General features: G+C 42.5%; 1 protein-coding gene across 4 annotated transcripts in view; it reads right to left on the reverse strand.

Annotated features, from left to right (window-relative positions):
• LOC110535204 (TGF-beta receptor type-1) overlaps positions 1-17,642 on the reverse strand; it is a 74,655-nt gene that overhangs the window by 33,400 nt on the left and 23,613 nt on the right. For 2 of the 4 annotated variants that reach the window (XM_090189265.1, XM_090189264.1), the window contains exons 2-3: positions 13,830-13,986; positions 4,339-4,587 (exon numbers count right to left, since the gene is read on the reverse strand). In XM_090189265.1, coding sequence (XP_090045391.1) covers positions 4,339-4,587; positions 13,830-13,986 — 406 coding nt within the window. The remainder of the gene's footprint in view (positions 1-4,338; positions 4,588-13,829; positions 13,987-17,642) is intronic. The other 2 variants (XM_036934753.2, XM_036934752.2) reach the window with 1 other exon arrangement.

Consider the following 17,642-nt stretch of genomic DNA (forward strand, 5'->3'; position numbering starts at 1 on the left):
GGAAATGTTTATCCTAAACAAATGATGGATTAACGTAACAGAATTTCAGTCAGAAATGTCTGTAATTATGTTTCAGCAACACGGACAGCACAATACACGTTGTTAATGTTCAGTGGTGGACGCTGCAGCAGGGAGGAGAGAGAGAGAAGGAACGGGTGCTAGTCACAGTTAATCACTGTATTTTTTGTAACACAGTGCAGCAAGTCCAAGTCAGGCCCAGCAGAATAAAAATCAATTGCGGGCGGACTCCCTCTAGTCATTTGTGTGTCTTAGTTATTTCATCAAACAGTTGGCTTAAAGCATCAGACAAGCTCATTTAATATAGTTGATTTGATTAAAATACATAGGATGTGTCTACTTATGGAAAAATACACGTTTAAACAATTCTACCAATCGATTGGTCGAAAGATTGGTCTGTTGGTCAACAAAGATGTTGTTGTTTTTTGTCAGGGACAGCCCAAGTAATGATCATGCTGTTTAACCTGTTAGATCTACCCCCCCCTTTTTTGAAAATTCTGTTAAAAATCGCGCAACTTTTCAGCGTCCTGCTACTCATGCCAGGAATATAGTATATGCATATGATTAGTATGTGTGGATAGAAAACACTCTGAAGTTTATAAAACTGGTTAAATCACGGCTGTGACTATAACAGAGCGTGTGTTTCATTGAAAAACGCAAGAAAAACTGCTCTCTGAAAGCAAAAAATAATTTCCATAAGTCACTTCCACCAGTTGTTAAAGGAGAACAGAATTTAATGGGAATTTGCCTGCACCGTCTACAAATTCCGCACGATGGCGCCATTGTACTAATTTTCAATCGAATTAATTGTTGGAAAATCCATCCGTCTGACCCCAAGTTCTCCAGTCTTCACCCGGATGCAGTTTAAGGAGAGATCAGATTGCATTGTTTTTGAAGTGAGGACCTATTGAAGAGACATCGCCCTGTAATCGTTTTGATAGATTATAAACGTTTACTAATACCTAAAGTTGGATTACAAAAGGATTTCGAAGTGTTTTGTGAAAGTTTATCGTCGACTTTTTTAATTTTAAAAAATTACGCAGCGTTTAAAAACGATGAATTTTTCTGAATGACACTACTTCTATACAAAGCTATTTTGGGTATATATGGACCGATTTAAACGAAAAAAAGACCCAATAGTGATGTTTATGGGGCATATAGGAGTGCCAAGAAAGAAGCTCGTCTAAGGTAATGAATGTTTTATATTTTATTTCTGCGTTTTGGGTAGCGCCGTCTATCGCAAAATCTGTTGTTTACGTGTCGAGCTGGCATTTTGGGGGGTGCATGCTATCAGATAATAGCTTCTGATGCTTTCGCCGAAAAGCATTTTAAAAATCTGACTTGCTGGCTAGGTTCACAACGAGTGTAGCTTTAATTTAATACCCTGCTTGTGAATTTTGATCAAGGTTTGAGTTTTAACGAGTACATTTAGCATTTAGCGTAGCGCATTTGCATTTCCAGGTGCCTACTTGGGACATGTGCGTCTCAAGTAGATTCAAGAAGTTAATCAGCTTCTTGATATTTCACACCTGTCAGGTGGATGGATAAGCTTGCCAAATGAGAAATGCGCACTAACAGGGATGTACACACATTTGAGGCAAAAAGTTGAGAAATTAGCTTTTTTCTGTGTGTATGGAAAAATACTGGGATCTCACTGTTTCAGCTCATGAAACATGGAATGAAACACAACCAACGCTTCACATGTTGCATTTATATTTTTTATTCAGTGTAGTTAGTTAAATAGTTAACCAAAGAGTTGGTTAAGAGTATTTTTTATTTTTTTAAAACGTACATTTTTAACCTGAGAGCTGCTGTGCGAGGGAGAGAGGCTGCTGCAGACGGGCCGCTATGAGATTGGAGCGAGTCGACGGAGGCAGAGAGAGAACCAGTAGCCAAGGCAACTCGGCTATCTGACTTGAAGCAGACACAACGTTATTCATCATCCCATATACAGTGGGGAGAACAAGTATTTGATACACTGCCGATTTTGCAGGTTTTCCTACTTACAAAGCATGTAAAGGTCTGTAATTGTTATCATAGGTACACTTCAACTGTGAGAGACGGAATCTAAAACAAAAATGCAGAAAATCACATTGTATGATTTTTAAGTAATTAATTTGCATTTTATTGCATGACATAAGTACTTGATCACCTACCAACCAGTAAGAATTCCGGCTCTCACAGACCTGTTAGTTTTTCTTTAAGAAGCCCTCCTGTTCTCCACTCATTACCTGTATTAACTGCACGAGGGCAGTCAGGTCTGGAGTGAACCAAGGGCTATATCTGTTCTTAGTTCTGCATTTTTTGCACGGAGCATGCTTATCTAAGATGGTGAGGAAGTTACTTTTAAAGAATGACCAGGCATCCTCAACTGACGGGATGAGGTCAATATCCTTCCAGGATACCCGGGCCAGGTCGATTAGAAAGGCCTGCTCGCAGAAGTGTTTTAGGGAGCGTTTGACAGTGATGAGGGGTGGTCGTTTGACTGCGGACCCGTAGCGGATACAGGCAATGAGGCAGTGATCGCTGAGATCCTGGTTGAAGACAGCGGAGGTGTATTTGGAGGGCCAGTTGGTCAAGATAACGTCTATGAGGGTGCCCTTGTTTACAGATTTAGGGTTGTACCCGGTGGGTTCCTTGATGATTTGTGTGAGATTGAGGGCATCTAGCTTAGATTGTAGGACTGCCAGGGTGTTAAGCATATCCCAGTTTAGGTCACCTAACAGAATAAACTCTGAAGCTAGATGGGGGGCGATCAATTCACAAATGGTGTCCAGGGCACAGTTGGGAGCTGAGGGGGGTCGGTAGCAGGCGGCAACAGTGAGAGACTTATTTCTGGAGAGAGTAATTTTTAAAATTAGTAGTTTGAACTTTTTGGGTATGGACCTGGAAAGTAAGCCTGCAAAGTAATGTCAATCTCTGCAGTAGACTGCAACTCCTCCCCCTTTGGCAGTTCTATCTTGACGGAAAATGTTATAGTTAGGTATGGAAATCTTATAATTTTTGGTGGCCTTCCTAAGCCAGGATTCAGACACGGCAAGGACATCAGGGTTGGCAGAGTGTGCTAAGGCAGTGAGTAAAACAAACTTAGGGAGGAGGCTTCTGATATTGACATGAATTAAACCAAGGCTTTTCCGATCACAGAAGTTAACAAATGAGGGTGCCTGGGGACATGCAGGGCCTGGGTTTTAATATGGTATATAATATTCAATTGTTTACGTAGGGCTCCCTTGTGAGAGAGACCCTGGTCTCAATGGTGACTCCCTGCTTAAATAAAGTTAGAATATCTTGAATATAAAATACCTTGAAAAAATACTTTTCAGTGTCAAAATAAACCAAAATAAATACTCAAAAATATTCAAATACCAATGTCAGTTTGGCTATACAAATAATCATGCATATCCCTAATTCCCAGACGGTTATTTCTGTCATATTTCTAATAGTATGATTTCTGTGCAGAGGGCAGTTGTAAAGATGTTTGATGGCGTCGTTGTCGTGCTGGTAGTTCGGAATGGCCAGACAGAAGGGCGGTATGATTATTATAATTGATAGGTAAGGCTACTCAAGATTGGCAAGGAAATAACATACATAATAAGGGACGTGTGTGTGTGTGTGTGTGTGTGTGATGCTTGGGGGGGGGCATATTAACAGTCTTATAGGACGGTTAATATATCTGCCTCCCAACTGAACAACACAATTGACCCGTGGCTTGAATACAAAGTGTATCTATAATCAAATGAATCAACCTTGAACATGAACATTCGTGACATGAAATGATCTCAATATTTATAGATACACCAATCAGGGGTAAGGATGCAGAGATACAAATTAGTCCAGTAATAGAGCAGTTAGGTAACCACACAGCACCTCACTCAAACTGCAATGAATATCAATCCCATCGGTTGTTTCTATCCTTGATGAATTGCCATAGATAGCAGTCCACTCCTGATAACTGCAACAACTTAGCTGGATGACAATACAAAAAGATCATGCATTTGTAATAGGGACTGGCAAACTGCACTACGCTGGTACAGGGACTGGCAAACTGCACTACGTTGGTATAGGGACTGGCAAACTGCACTACGTTGGTATAGGGACGGGCTAACTGCACTACGTTGGTATAGGGACGGGCTAACTGCACTACGTTGGTATAGGGACTGGCTAACTGCACTACGTTGGTATAGGGACTGGCTAACTGCACTACGTTGGTACTGGGACTGGCTAACTGCACTAAGTTACTTATCAGGGGTCAGCTCTCTGCTCTCTTGAGATGCACCCATGAGGGAAGGGACTGACTGACAGTGAGAGACGGGGACGGACCTGGGAAGACGCTGAGGTTGGGGTTCTTGTTGCACCAGTCGGAGGCGCAGCACATTGGGTAGATGCCTGTGTCGTCCTTGGTGGAGGGCGCGCAGATGAAGGGGCGGTCGCGGGGGATCAGTTCGCTCTCGTGCACGCACATGCTGCGCTCGGTGGTGAGCCGGCTGCCAGACTTCATGACCGTCACGAAGCACAGACCGTCCGTGGTGCACGTAGAGTTGAGACAGCGCTGGCAATAGCACTGCAGGGCTGGAGGGAGAAGAGTGATGGAACATAGAGTTAGAGAGACAGGGGAGGGAACAAGAGACAGGACAAAGGAGAGAGATGAATACTAGAGGTCAACCGATTAATCGTAATGACCGATTAATTAGGGCCGATTTCAAGTTTATAACAAATCCGTAATCGCTATTTTTGGACGCCGATTACATTGCAGTCCACAAGGAGACTGGGGGGCAGGCTGACCGCCTGCTACGCGAGTGCAGCAAGGAGCCAAGGTAAAATGCTAGCTAGCATTAAACTTATCTTATAAAAAACAATCAATCTTCACGTAATCACTTGCCTGTTAGGGCTAGGCAGAATACTGCCCCCTTTGGAGGAATTGCGTGCCCATAGTAAACTGAAAAAAAATCTGTCCAAAATTGCTAATATATGCATATAATAATTATTATTGGTTAGAAAACACTCTAAAGCTTCTAAAACCGTTGGAATTATGTCTGTAAGTATAGCAGAACTCACAGGGCAGGCAATCTCCCAAACTAGTTTTGGAATCATGAAAGTTGGGGCAACTTTGACGCCATCGCCCCCACCCTTCCCAACCAGCTATGGATCTGGAGACACTTTCTATGTCTTCCACTAGATGTCCTCATTCAGTACAGTGTTTAATTGTTCAAATCCCGCGAGTTTTGACCCTTTGGGAGGGAAAAGAGTGAGTGTCGCGAGAAAATACCTGCGCGTTAGGGCGCGAATTGGTCACAGCCCTTCCTTTGTTCCAGCTCGCCTCAGAAGCAGTAACATTGACCGGTTGAATTGAGAATTGTTTTGTACGTTTAGAACATCCTAAAGCTTGATTCTGCACTTAGTTTGACCAGTTTAGTCGACATATAATATGTAATTTTGAAGTTTTGATGCGCAACTGTTCGGGACCAGTAGTCATTTTGGATGCAATGCAGCTGGAACTCGTAGCATATGCTACAGTAAGGACACACCAACTGAAACCAAACTATATATTAGGTAAGTATGACTCCTTCCACTACATTCTGATCGAAGACCATCAAAAGTAAGGGAATATTTATGTTGTAATTTTGTATTTCTGTTGACTCCAACATAGCGGAGAAATATTGCTTACGTCTGAGCGCCGTCTCAGATTATTACATAGTGAACTAATTCTGTAACGTTAAAAATAAATGTGGCACAGCGGTTGCATTAAGAAGCAGTGTATCTTTCTAACTATATGTAGAACATGTATATTTAGTCAAAGTTTATGATGTTTATTTCTGTTATCTGGCGGTGCTATGTATAATCTCTCTGGACATTTTTGAGCATTTTCTGAACATGGCGTCAATGTAAACGGAGATTTATGGATATAAATAGCATATTATTGAAAAAACAAATGTACTGTGTAACATGTCCTATTACTATCATCTGATGAAGATTTTCAAAAGGTTAGTGAATTATTTTTCTTTTAATCCTGCGTTTGTGATTGCATCTTTTGTTCGACAAAATGGCTGTATATCGGCTGTGTCTTTGGTGGTGGTTTGACATAAATATGTGCTATGTTTTCGCCGTTAAACATTTTAGAAATCTGACTCGCTGGGTAGATGAACAAGGTGTTTACCTTTCATTTGAGCTATTGGACTTGTTAATGTGTGGAGGTTAAATATTTCTAAGAATATTTTTGCATTCTGTGCGCCACTGTTTCAGTTGAGCGGGGGGGGGGGGTGTGGTACCCCTTGGGGAACATGTGCCGTCACATGGTTGATGATATTACTAGGTTAACTAGCTTGTCCTGCGTTGCATGTAATCAATGCGGTGCCTGTTAATTTATCATCGAATCACAGCCTACTTCAACGTCGCCAAACGGGTGATGATTTAACAAAAGCACATTCGCGAATATTTGAGAAAACCACAATCGTTGCACTAATGTACCTAACCATAAATATAAATGCCTTTTTTAAAAATCAATGCACAAATATATTTTTTTTAAACCTGCATATTTAGTTTACAGAATTTCATGTTAGCAGTCAATATTAACTAGGGAAATTGTGTCACTTCTCTTGCGTTCAGTGTAAGCAGAGTCAGGGTATATGCAGCAGTTTGGGCAGCCTGGCTCATTGCAAACTGTGTGAAGGCCATTTCTTCCTAACAAAGACTAATTCATTTGACAGAATTTTATATAATTATGACATAACATTGAAGGTTGTGCAATGTAACAGCAATATTTAGACTTCGGGTTGCCGCACGTTCGATAAAATACGGAACTGTTCCATATTTCACTGAAAGAATAAACGTTTTGTTTTCGAAATGATAGTTTGCAGATTTGGCCATATTAATGACCTAAGAGTAGTATTTCTGTGTGTTTATTATATTATAATCAAGTCTATGATTTGATATAGCAATCTGACTGAGTGGTGGTAGGCAGCAGCAGGCTCGTAAGCATTCATTCAAACAGCACTTTCCTGCGTTTGCCAGCAGCTCCTAGCAATGCTTGCTCTGTTTATGACTTCAAGCCTATCAACTCCAGAGATTAGGCTGGCAGTACTATAGTGCCCATAAGAACATCCAATAGTCAAAGGTCTATGAAAAACACATGGTAGAAATAGTCCTATAATAACTACAACCTAAAACGTCCTACCTGGGAATATTGAAGACCCATGTTAAAAGGAACCACCAACTTTCATATGTTCTCATGTTCTGAGCAAGGAACTTAAACGTTAGCTTTTTTTACATGGCACATATTGCACTTTTACTTTCTTCTCCAACACTGTGTTTTTGCCAAATTTAAACCAAATTGAACATGTTTCATTATTTATTTGAGACCAAATTGATTTATTTATGTATTATATTAAGTTAAAATAAAAGTGTTAATTGTTCATTCAGTATTGTTGTAATTGTCATTATTAGTATTTAAATAGGCATGTTAAAAATCGGCAAATCAGCATTTTTTTGGTCCTCCAATAATCAGTATCGGAGATCAAAAATTATAAAATCGGCCGACCTCTAATTAATACCAAGAAAAAAATGACTCAAGAATGATTTCTACCCTACAAAAAGAAACTCGACAAAGCGTATGATAAAATACCAGAGTGCAATATCACATAACAGCGTGTGTGTGTGTGTACACGATACGTGTTCTGAGTGAGTTTACAGCTAAAAACAACAGATAAATAGCTACAGTGCAAAAAAATAAAAATAAAACTCAGCCCAGTTTGCTACAATAAACAACAAGTGTTCAACAATGTTAGCTGGTCTCTAAGGTGATCCACCTCACCACCCGGGGGCTCACTGCCTCTAAGCTTCCTTGCTCAGCCTTTTTGCAGCCAGGGCTCTTGCAGATTAAAAACATCTCTCCACCTCTGCTAAAAGGTTCAAAATAAAATAAAATTGTATTGGTCACATGCACATGGTTAGCAGATGTTAATGCGAGCGTAGGGAAATGACTGTGCTTCTAGTTCCAACAGTCATATCTAATAAGTAAATCTAACAATTCCCCGACAACTACCAAATACACACAAATCTAAAAAAGGGGTGAATGATAATAGCAGCGAAAAAAGAAACATCCTCTCACTGTCAACTGCATTTATTTCCAGCAAACTTAACACGAGTAAATATTTGTATGAACATAACAAGATTCAACAACTGAGACATAAACTGAACAAGTTCCATAGACATGTGACTAACAGAAATGGAATAATGAGTCCCTGAACAAAGGAGGGGACAAAATCAAAAGTAACAGTCAGTATCTGGTGGGTGGGGGGGGGGGGTTCATTGTCAGGATAAGCCTGCAGGAAGGGTACCACATGAGGGAGGATGTCTTCTCTGTAACGCACAGCTTTGAGATTGCCTGCAATGACAACAAGCGCAGTCCAAAGATCTGTGACGTCATTTGGTTTATATGGATGCGTTTATATGGCTGAGCGGCACAGGGAAGGTGCTATAGATGGTATAAAATACATACAGTATATACATGTGATATGACTAATGTAAGATATGTAAACATTATTAAAGTGGCATTATTTAAAGTGGCATTGTTTACAGTGACTAGTGATCAATGTATTAAAGTGGCCAGTGATTGGGTCTCAATGTAGGCAGCAGCCTCACTGAGTAAATGATTGCTGTTTAGCAGTCTGACGGCCTTGAGATTGAAAAACAGCTTCTATCTCTCGGTCCCAGCTTTAATGCACCTGTACTGACCTAACCTTCTGGATGGTAGCGGTGTGAACAGGCAGTGGCTCAGGTGGTTGTTGTCCTTGATGATCTTTTTGACCTTCCTGTGACATTGGGTGCTCTAGGTGTCATGGAGGGCAGGTAGTTTGTGATACAGCCCGACAGAATGCTCTCGATTGTGCCTCTGTAAAGGTTTGTCAGGGTTTGGGTGACAAGCCAAATTTCTTCCGCCTACTTAGGTTGAAGAGGCGTTGTTGCGCCTTCTTCGCCACACTGTCTGTGATGGTGGACCATTTCAGTTTGCCTGTGATGTGAACGCCGAGGAACTTAAAACTTACTACCCTCTCCACTACTGTCCCATCGATGCTCCCTCTGCTGTTTCCTGAAGTCCACAATCATCTCTTTTGTTTTGTTGACGTTGAGTGAGAGGTTGTTTTCCCTAATCCCTAATAAATACAAAAAAATGTTAATGTCATCGTCACCAATCAACTGCATTAGTTAAAAACAACTTCACCACACCCCACTGATTTCTCTATGCTTCTCTATGGTCATGGGAAAGACACCTTGGCTCTAGAGCCCAATAGACCTGAACTTCCTTGCTTCCCCTCCTATCATAAAACATGAGAAATGTTGTAATTAAGTTAAACAGCACTGCTCTTAACCAACATGGCATGTCAAGGCACCATGATGGAAATCTAGGTTCCAAACCTGTCGCCTATCAGTGATCATTGAAGATAAACTGAGGAAAGAGATTAAATCATTTAGGCTAACAGTGTTGAGAGGAGACTAGTCTGTCATGTTTCAGTGTCTGCCAGAACAGCAGGATGGGTGTGACAGACAGAGACAGTCAGGGTTGGGACAAGTTGTCTCAGTCACAGCCTGTTCCTATTCTGGATCTGGGGGGGGGGGGGTGTAACTCACTGCCCGCTTGGAAAATGAATCACAGACACAGCGACTACGGCTACACGAAAACAACACACCGTGGCTGAATGAGGAAGGGGGGGTGTCTCATCTGATCTCAGACCAGACTTTAGGGGTAGTGGCTGGCTGGTCAGTCACACCAGTCTGTTTCTGTCCCTGAAAGAGTATGTTGGATATATGTGTCAGCTCATCTCCTGACCACATGGACTTTGATCAGCTGAATCAAGTGTATAAAGAGCTGGGCTGGATAAAACAAGCTACATGTACAGACTACACCCAAGGAGATTACTACATTTACATTGAAGTCATTTAGCAGAAGTTCTCATACAGAGTGAATTACAGGTAATGCGTTCAACTAAATTCAGTAGGGAGAAAACATTTAAATAAATATATAAAGAAATAAAAACCCTGCTCTCTGTCACTTCCTCCAACCCGCCTGCTGGCTAGCTGAGATACAACGAGTCAACAAAAGCTGCCCGGTAAAAAAACAGCTCTCGTGACAAAATATCAACTCGAGGTATAATTGGAATTATTTCCTAATTCATTTCTTAAAATGGCTCCCCCTACTGTTAATCTCAATCGTGTTCGAGAGAGAGAAAAAATAAAACCACTCAGCGGTACTGTGGCAATGAGGTAGTCCCAGTCTCACTAAATCAATTTAAAAAACAGAGGGGTAGGTGTTAGGGGTAAGGTAATAAGGACCCACATATAGCCTAGTCCCCTAGCCCTGGGTAAGGACCCACATATAGCCTAGTCCCCTAGCCCTGGGTAAGGACCCACATATAGCCTAGTCCCCTAGCCCTGGGTAAGGTAGTAAGGACCCACATATAGCCTAGTCCCCTAGCCCTGGGTAAGGTAAGTATGGACCCACATATAGTCCAGTCCCCTAGCCCTGGGTATAGTAGTAAGGGCATGGCCCAGATATAGCCTAGTCGCTTGGTCAGGATCGGGTACTAAGGGCAGGGCCCACAGAGAGCCTTGTCCTCTAGGTCTGGGTAAGGTAGTAAGGGCCCACATATAGCCCAGTCCCCGAGGTCTGGGCAGCACTGTAGCGTAATAGAAAATCCCCATCAACTGGATAAATGACCATTTATAGTTTGGTGGATATTATCCAACCATTATGTAGGTTAGTGGAAATCCCCATCGACTGACGATGAGACGTCTCCATTATGTAGATGTGTGAAAAATGTGGAATAATAACAATAATAAACTACATTCCATCCATCCAACTCCATTACTATGTGAATACTATAGGCCCATAATCGTATCCTGTGGGTACAGCCTAGAGAGCAAGGCTTGTGTCACTACTCACAATACGATAAGATGTACGCGTCTAAGTTTACCGTCATTAAGAGGCTAAGGGACAACGAGCTAATATCTTGCAATCGATGTCTTAGCATTAAATGATTAAGTTAAATCAAAGATGCACAGTTAGAGACCTATAATATAGGATATGTATATTGTGAATAACATTTTACCATTGGACATTTCACTGAATAGAATAACAGTCTCTGTAACACAACATCCATAGCACTTACAGTGCAATGAAACACCATCCATAGCTAAATAAATTAAACAGTTCGATATTGCATGCCAGCAGCATACCACCCTGCCTACCACTGCAGGCTTGCTTCTGAAGCTAAGCAGGGTTGGTCCTGGTCAGTCCCTGGATGGGAGACCAGATGCTGCTGGAAGTGGTGGAGGGCCAGTAGGAGGCACCCTTTCCTCTGGTCTAAAAAAAATATCCCAATCCCCGAGGGCAGTGATTAGGGACAATGCCCTGTGTAGGGTACCGTCTTTCAGATGGGACGTTACCCCGGTGTCCTGACTCTCTGCGATCATTAAAGATCCCATGGCACTTATCGTAAGTGTAGGCGTGTTAACCCTGGTGTCCTGGCTAAATTCCCAATCTGACCCTCAAACCATCACGGTCACCTAATAATCCCCAGTTTACAATTGGCTCATTCATCCCTCTCCTCTGTAACTATTCCCCAGGTTGTTGCTGCAACTCAGAATGTGTTCTCAGTCAACTTACCTGGTAAAATAACAGAGAAGATATTGGAGGAAGGTATGATGAAATGCTAAGTATATACTGATGATATTATTATGATGGCGGACACTGAACAAGACCTGCAGAACATGTTATTATGTGCAGTCTGTTCGTGTAAAAGATGGAGACGCATGATAAAACACACAAACGTTACAATAATTCACTTTGTGTCAATTAATCCCATAAGGGATGGGTTGGCGATTTGACACGAAAATACATTATTCACACAGTACAATGAAACAAACATCCATCCATAGCACGTACAGTACAATGAAACACATCAACATTCATAGCTCTTTATGAACTCCTGAAACAATCCAAATATGACAATTAACTCACACAGTAACATTAAATTTAGTCAATTAAAAGTTTTCATTAGTCGTCACACCTCTCCTGGCGTCAGTGATCCCGGTGACTTCTGTGAGAAATGTTTCAACCTGGAGATTGCCACCGGCGAAGACGTGACTCTCTCTTGTGAGAAGCAAATATATAGCCATCCATCCAGACAATGCCAAATTGAATCAACACGCTAGGCTCCCACGCTTGCCAAGTCGCGAGTATCCCCTCTCATTCTTCCACTACAGCACCACTCTAGGGCCTTAGCTGCACTCAGAGTAGAGCAGAGCTTGGGCCTGCCAGGCAGGGACTCATTCATGCCTGACTGAGCCCTGCTCGACCTGCCGCCTGGCAGGCAGCAATCCCTTCTACTGATATCCTCGTCTCATACATACATCCTCGTCTCCTTGCTCTTCCCCCCTCGTCTCCTTGCTCTTCCCCCCTCGTCTCCTTGCTCTTCCCCCCTCTTCCCCTTGCTCTTCCCCCCTCGTCTCCTTGCTCTTCCCCCCCTCGTCTCCTTGCTCTTTCCCCCTCGTCTCCTTGCTCTTTCCCCCTCGTCTCCTTGCTCTTTCCCCCTCGTCTCCTTGCTCTTTCCCCCTCGTCTCCTTGCTCTTTCCCCCTCGTCTCCTTGCTCTTTCCCCCTCGTCTCCTTGCTCTTTCCCCCTCGTCTCCTTGCTCTTTCCCCCTCGTCTCCTTGCTCTTTCCCCCTCGTCTCCTTGCTCTTTCCCCCTCGTCTCCTTGCTCTTTCCCCCTCGTCTCCTTGCTCTTTCCCCCTCGTCTCCTTGCCCTCAGTCATGGTGGCCTCTTGGCTGTATGCCGGGAAGTGGCCTCTCCTTTCTCTATCACGCTCCCTCTTTTTTCCCCACCCGTAGCTGTGTATGGTGCAGTGACCAGCCACGTGTTATTTATATTATATTTTCTGGGGGGAAACAACGAGGGGGGGGGCACTTTGACCCGTCAGCACACAGCATAACCCCCCCCCCCTCGTTGTTTCGCTCATGGACCAGGCAGCATGTCAGAGGAACTACAGAACAGGGCTGCAATATGGTAGCTAGATACTGTGGGGACTAGTCTCTGGTAGACAGATCAGAGACAATATGGTTGTTCTTGTTACCTGAAAATAAAGGTTAGGATGTCGTCACTTTCCCAAAGAAAGCCCTTTCAAAATGTATTCAAAATGTAAATAACTCAAATGTTAACATATTAACAAAAAACTACAATAAACTTTGCCAGATGTGTAATGACCCTAGACAACATGCTAACACATGGCCAATGACAATGCCATCAAACATCTTGCAAGTCTGAGAAAACCTCGATGTCGAGGAAACAAGGGGGACAGAAGACATCAGAGGCAAAGAACACAAACCATATTAGGGTAGTTTATAGAATTAATTTGCATTCGTGTCATAGCGCGATGTTTCGCAAGAACAGAGCAGTCAATATTTTTTCAGTTCTTATGAATGTTTGTCTTTTTGGTCTCGCCTCCGTAAGGGCATTGTGCAACATGCCACTCGCTAAGGTTGGGCGGTATGCAGATTTTAACATAGTCATACAATTGGGCATCTATTACCAGAATGCTAATACAATTAGCACAAGTAATAGCGAATTTCCATGGAGGCTGCTAGCTAAATATGCTAATGAGAGCAAACAAAAAAAAAAAAAAAATAGCAAAGACAGGCAATCCAGCTCATAAAGTTATAAATATTATTAGGTAGGTGCTATCAAAAGTAAATTTTGGTGAGTTTGGACATTTACAAGTGAATGTGAATGAGAGACATTTTACAAATGAACAAAGTCTTACGTGCTTGTCTGAGGAAGAACAGTACTGGCTCTGGAGCAACATGTGTACACGCTGTGTCTGTGTGGAGTCTGGAGTCGCTAGGGAAACGGATCTGCCTGCTCTGCTCTCCAGAAGATGGGGGGAGGAGCAGAAGGGCCGAGAACAGAGAGGATAAAAACTGCAAGGAAATCAAGAAGATAGCAGTGGCAGCTGTAAAAAATAACTCATCCAAAAGTGCTTTGACTTCTCAAACACAGCAGAAAGCTAAACACAATATGATGGCCCCGTCTACTTATTCATTCAGCCACTTACTGAGATAAGTAGCGTCTTAAACTTAGGTGTCGCGTTAAAGCAGAATTCCTCATTTCTCAAGTCGGAAAAAAAAGATAAACTCAAAAGAAATATCTTAATGCGATTTGTAAACACAGATCTGAAATGAGTCTTAATGCTCGGCATCAGACAAAATGTTGTGCTTCAGTTGAAGTTCTCCACTCGGATGAAAATTCAAAACAGCCATTCTATCAGCAAACAGCTACTTTTCCCAGCTGCTTTTCCCAGCTACTTTTCCCAGCTACTTTTCCCCTGTACTTTTCTCGGTGTAGCCAAGCAAAACATTAGGAAATGTAGTTGGCTAAATTCTTTATTCTTTCTTTTTGATAAAACAGAAATATGATGGCCATGTGTTGTTTTTGCAAAAAAAAAAAGATCTTGCCTTTCATTGTAAGCTAATTTACTTGTGTGGCTGCTAGCCAAATAGCGTTGCAGTTCTGTTGTCATCTGATGAAAATGAAGCGAATTTTCTGCCGAATTTGTTGCACAAATGTATTTTTTGTGAAGGAAAACTTAGGTTGCACGTCCTTGATCACAAATTGAAGCAACAACAAAAAAAAACCTGACTTTCAATATTAAAATGTGAACTCTGTCAATACACAGCTGGACTCACCTGCCGTGTGGATGTTTTTCAGCGGCAGGGACTGGGAAATGAGTCAGGATCATGGGAAAGATGAACGGAGAAAAGTACAGAGAGACCCTTGATGAAAACCTGCTCCAGAGAGCTCAGGACCTCAGACCGGGGATGAAGGTTCACCTTCCAACCGGACAACAACCCTAAGCACACAGCCAAGACAACACAGGAGTGGCTTCTGGACAAGTCTCTGAATGTCCTTGAGCCAGCCAGAGCCAGGACTTGAACCCGATCGAACATCGAGAGCAAGAGAGCGACAGAGACCTGAAAATAGCTGTGCAGCAACGCTCCCCATCGAACCTGACAGAGCTTGAGAGGATCTGCAGAGAATGAGAGAAACTCCCAAGTACAGGTATGCCAAGCTTGTAGCGTCATACCCAAGAAGACTCGGGGCTGTAATCACTGCCAAAGATGCTTCAAGTACTGAGTAAAGGGTCTGAATACTTATGTGTAACCTTGGTTTATCTAGGCAAGTCAGTTAAGAACACATTCTTATTTACAATGACAGCCCATATGGAAATGTGATATCAGTTTATTTTTAATACATTTGCACATATTTTTTTTTCTCTAAGTTTCTGCTTTGTCATTATGGGGTATTGTGTGTAGATGTAAAAAAAAATTTTAAAAAAAAAAAATCCCCCTCAATTTTAAAACAAGGCTGTACCGTAACAAAATATGGAAAAAGTCAAGGGTTCTGAATACCTTTCGAATGGACTGTATACCACCCACGCCTACCATTCGCACAGACACCAAGCCCCTCCTCCCCCTGCCACTCACAACGAGACCGAAAGATCACTTCTTCCTCTCTGACAACAAGCAGTTTCAACTCGCTATTTATATTTTGATGTTTGGTCCGACATTTTTTTTTTTTAAATCAGTCATATGGACACATTATTTTACTGTTATAGAGGAGAACGAACCCTTTCTTAACTCCCCACATTGAGAACAGAACTAAGACGGGAGTATCAACAAACATCACTGTGGATTATTAATGTTGTTTGTCGCGCACAGCATTGTGGTACTGCTCGCAGCATTTTAGCCCCCAGACTGTTTAGCCTGTGTTTTATAAAAATGTGCGATAAAGCATAAAAATATCAATTTATACATAAGGAATTGGCAACTCGTTCTCATTCTGAGAAATAAGCATTGTCTTTTTCCAGGTAGGCCATTTGGATTTCAACATCTAAACAAAATGAACAGGCCGTGTTGTTCAAACAGTTGGAGACGGGCAAGAGGGTGTATTCATAACAGTTCAACTGTTCTACCTTGTTAGCAGGCAAATAGATCCAAGTTGGTATAAGAATAATTTGAAGATAAATACACAACGCAGAGACGAGAGGTCAATACAGCACTAAAGGTCAAGAGGACTAATAGTCAATACAGTACTAACGATCAATGGAAAGAGAGATTTTTCTGCAATAGGGTATTACATTAGCAATGGGTCAGAGCCATGGGAGGAATTTGTCTATACAGTGAGCCTGAAATAGGATACTTGCTTTTTGGCCATTGGCCCAGTTTTATTGCAAGGAATTCTAATTGGTCAACCACAGGCTAGGGCTTGGTTATAAACTACCTCCTGTTCCTTTGTTCACTGTAGACAATGACTGAGGACAGGGGAGCATGAACATATACCATCTACTTCCAAGCATGACTTGTCTGCTTTGAATAAACCTAATTTTCCTCCGCCCCGATTTGATTTGGGGTTTGTGTTATTGAAGAGTAACATCAACTGCCAACCTTGGCTAGAATTTAAATACAAAGTTTAGCTGGCTACTCACTAGCACGTGGACTTGTGCTTGAGAGATGGTTGTGGGAACAACATCGCCGATGCACTTGCTAATAAACTCGCTCACCGAACAGCGTATTCATCAATGTTGTTATTTGACGCAATGCGGAACATATTCCAATCCACGTGATCGAAGCAATCTTGAAGCGTGGAATCAGATTGGTCGGACCAGCGTTGTACAGACCTGAGCGCAGGAGCTTCCTGTTTCAGTCTCTGTCTATAGGCAGGGAGCAACAAAAATGGAGTAGTGGTCAGCTTTTCCAAAAGGAGGGCGGGGGAGGGCCTTATATGCGTCGCGGAAGTTAGAATAACAATGACCCAGGGTTTTTCCAGCCCTGGTAGCACAATCGATATGCTGATGGAATTTAGGGAGTCTAGTTTTCAGATTAGCCTTGTTAAAATCTCCAGCTACAATGAATGCAGCCTCAGGATATGTGGTTTGCAGTTTACATAGAGTGAAATAAAGTTTGTTCAGGGCCATCGATGCGTCTGCTTGGGGGAGAATATATGCGGCTGTGATTATAATCGAAGAGAATTCTCTTGGTAGATAATGCGGTCAACATTTGATTGTGAGGAATTCTAAGTCAGGTGAACAGAAGGACTTGAGTTCCTGTATGTTGTTATGATCACACCATGTCTCGTTAATCATAAGGCATACACCCCCCCCCCCCCCGCCCCTCTTCTTATCAGAAAGATGCTTGTTTCTGTCGGCGCGATGCGTGAAGAAACCAGCTGGCTGTACCGACTGCGAAAGCATGTCTCGAGTGAGCCATGTTTCTGTGAAGCAAAGAACGTTACAGTCTCTGATGTCTCTCTGGAATGCTACCCTTGCTCGGATTTCATCAAGCTTGTTGTCAAGAGACTGGACGTTGGCGAGTAGTATGCTCGGGAGCGGTGCGCCCGTCTCCGGAGCCTGACCAGAAGACCGCTTCGTCTGCCCCTTTTACGGCGTCGTTGTTTTGGTTCACCGGCTGGGATCCGATCCATTGTCCTGGGTGGTGGGCAAAACACAGGATCCGCTTCAGGAAAGTCGTATTCCTGGTCGTCATGATGGTGAGTTGGCGTTGCTCTTATATCCAGTAGT

The sequence above is a fragment of the Oncorhynchus mykiss genome, chromosome 11 (assembly GCF_057628025.1).
Source record: "Oncorhynchus mykiss isolate SJ-2025 chromosome 11, ASM5762802v1, whole genome shotgun sequence".
Lineage (NCBI taxonomy): Eukaryota > Metazoa > Chordata > Actinopteri > Salmoniformes > Salmonidae > Oncorhynchus > Oncorhynchus mykiss.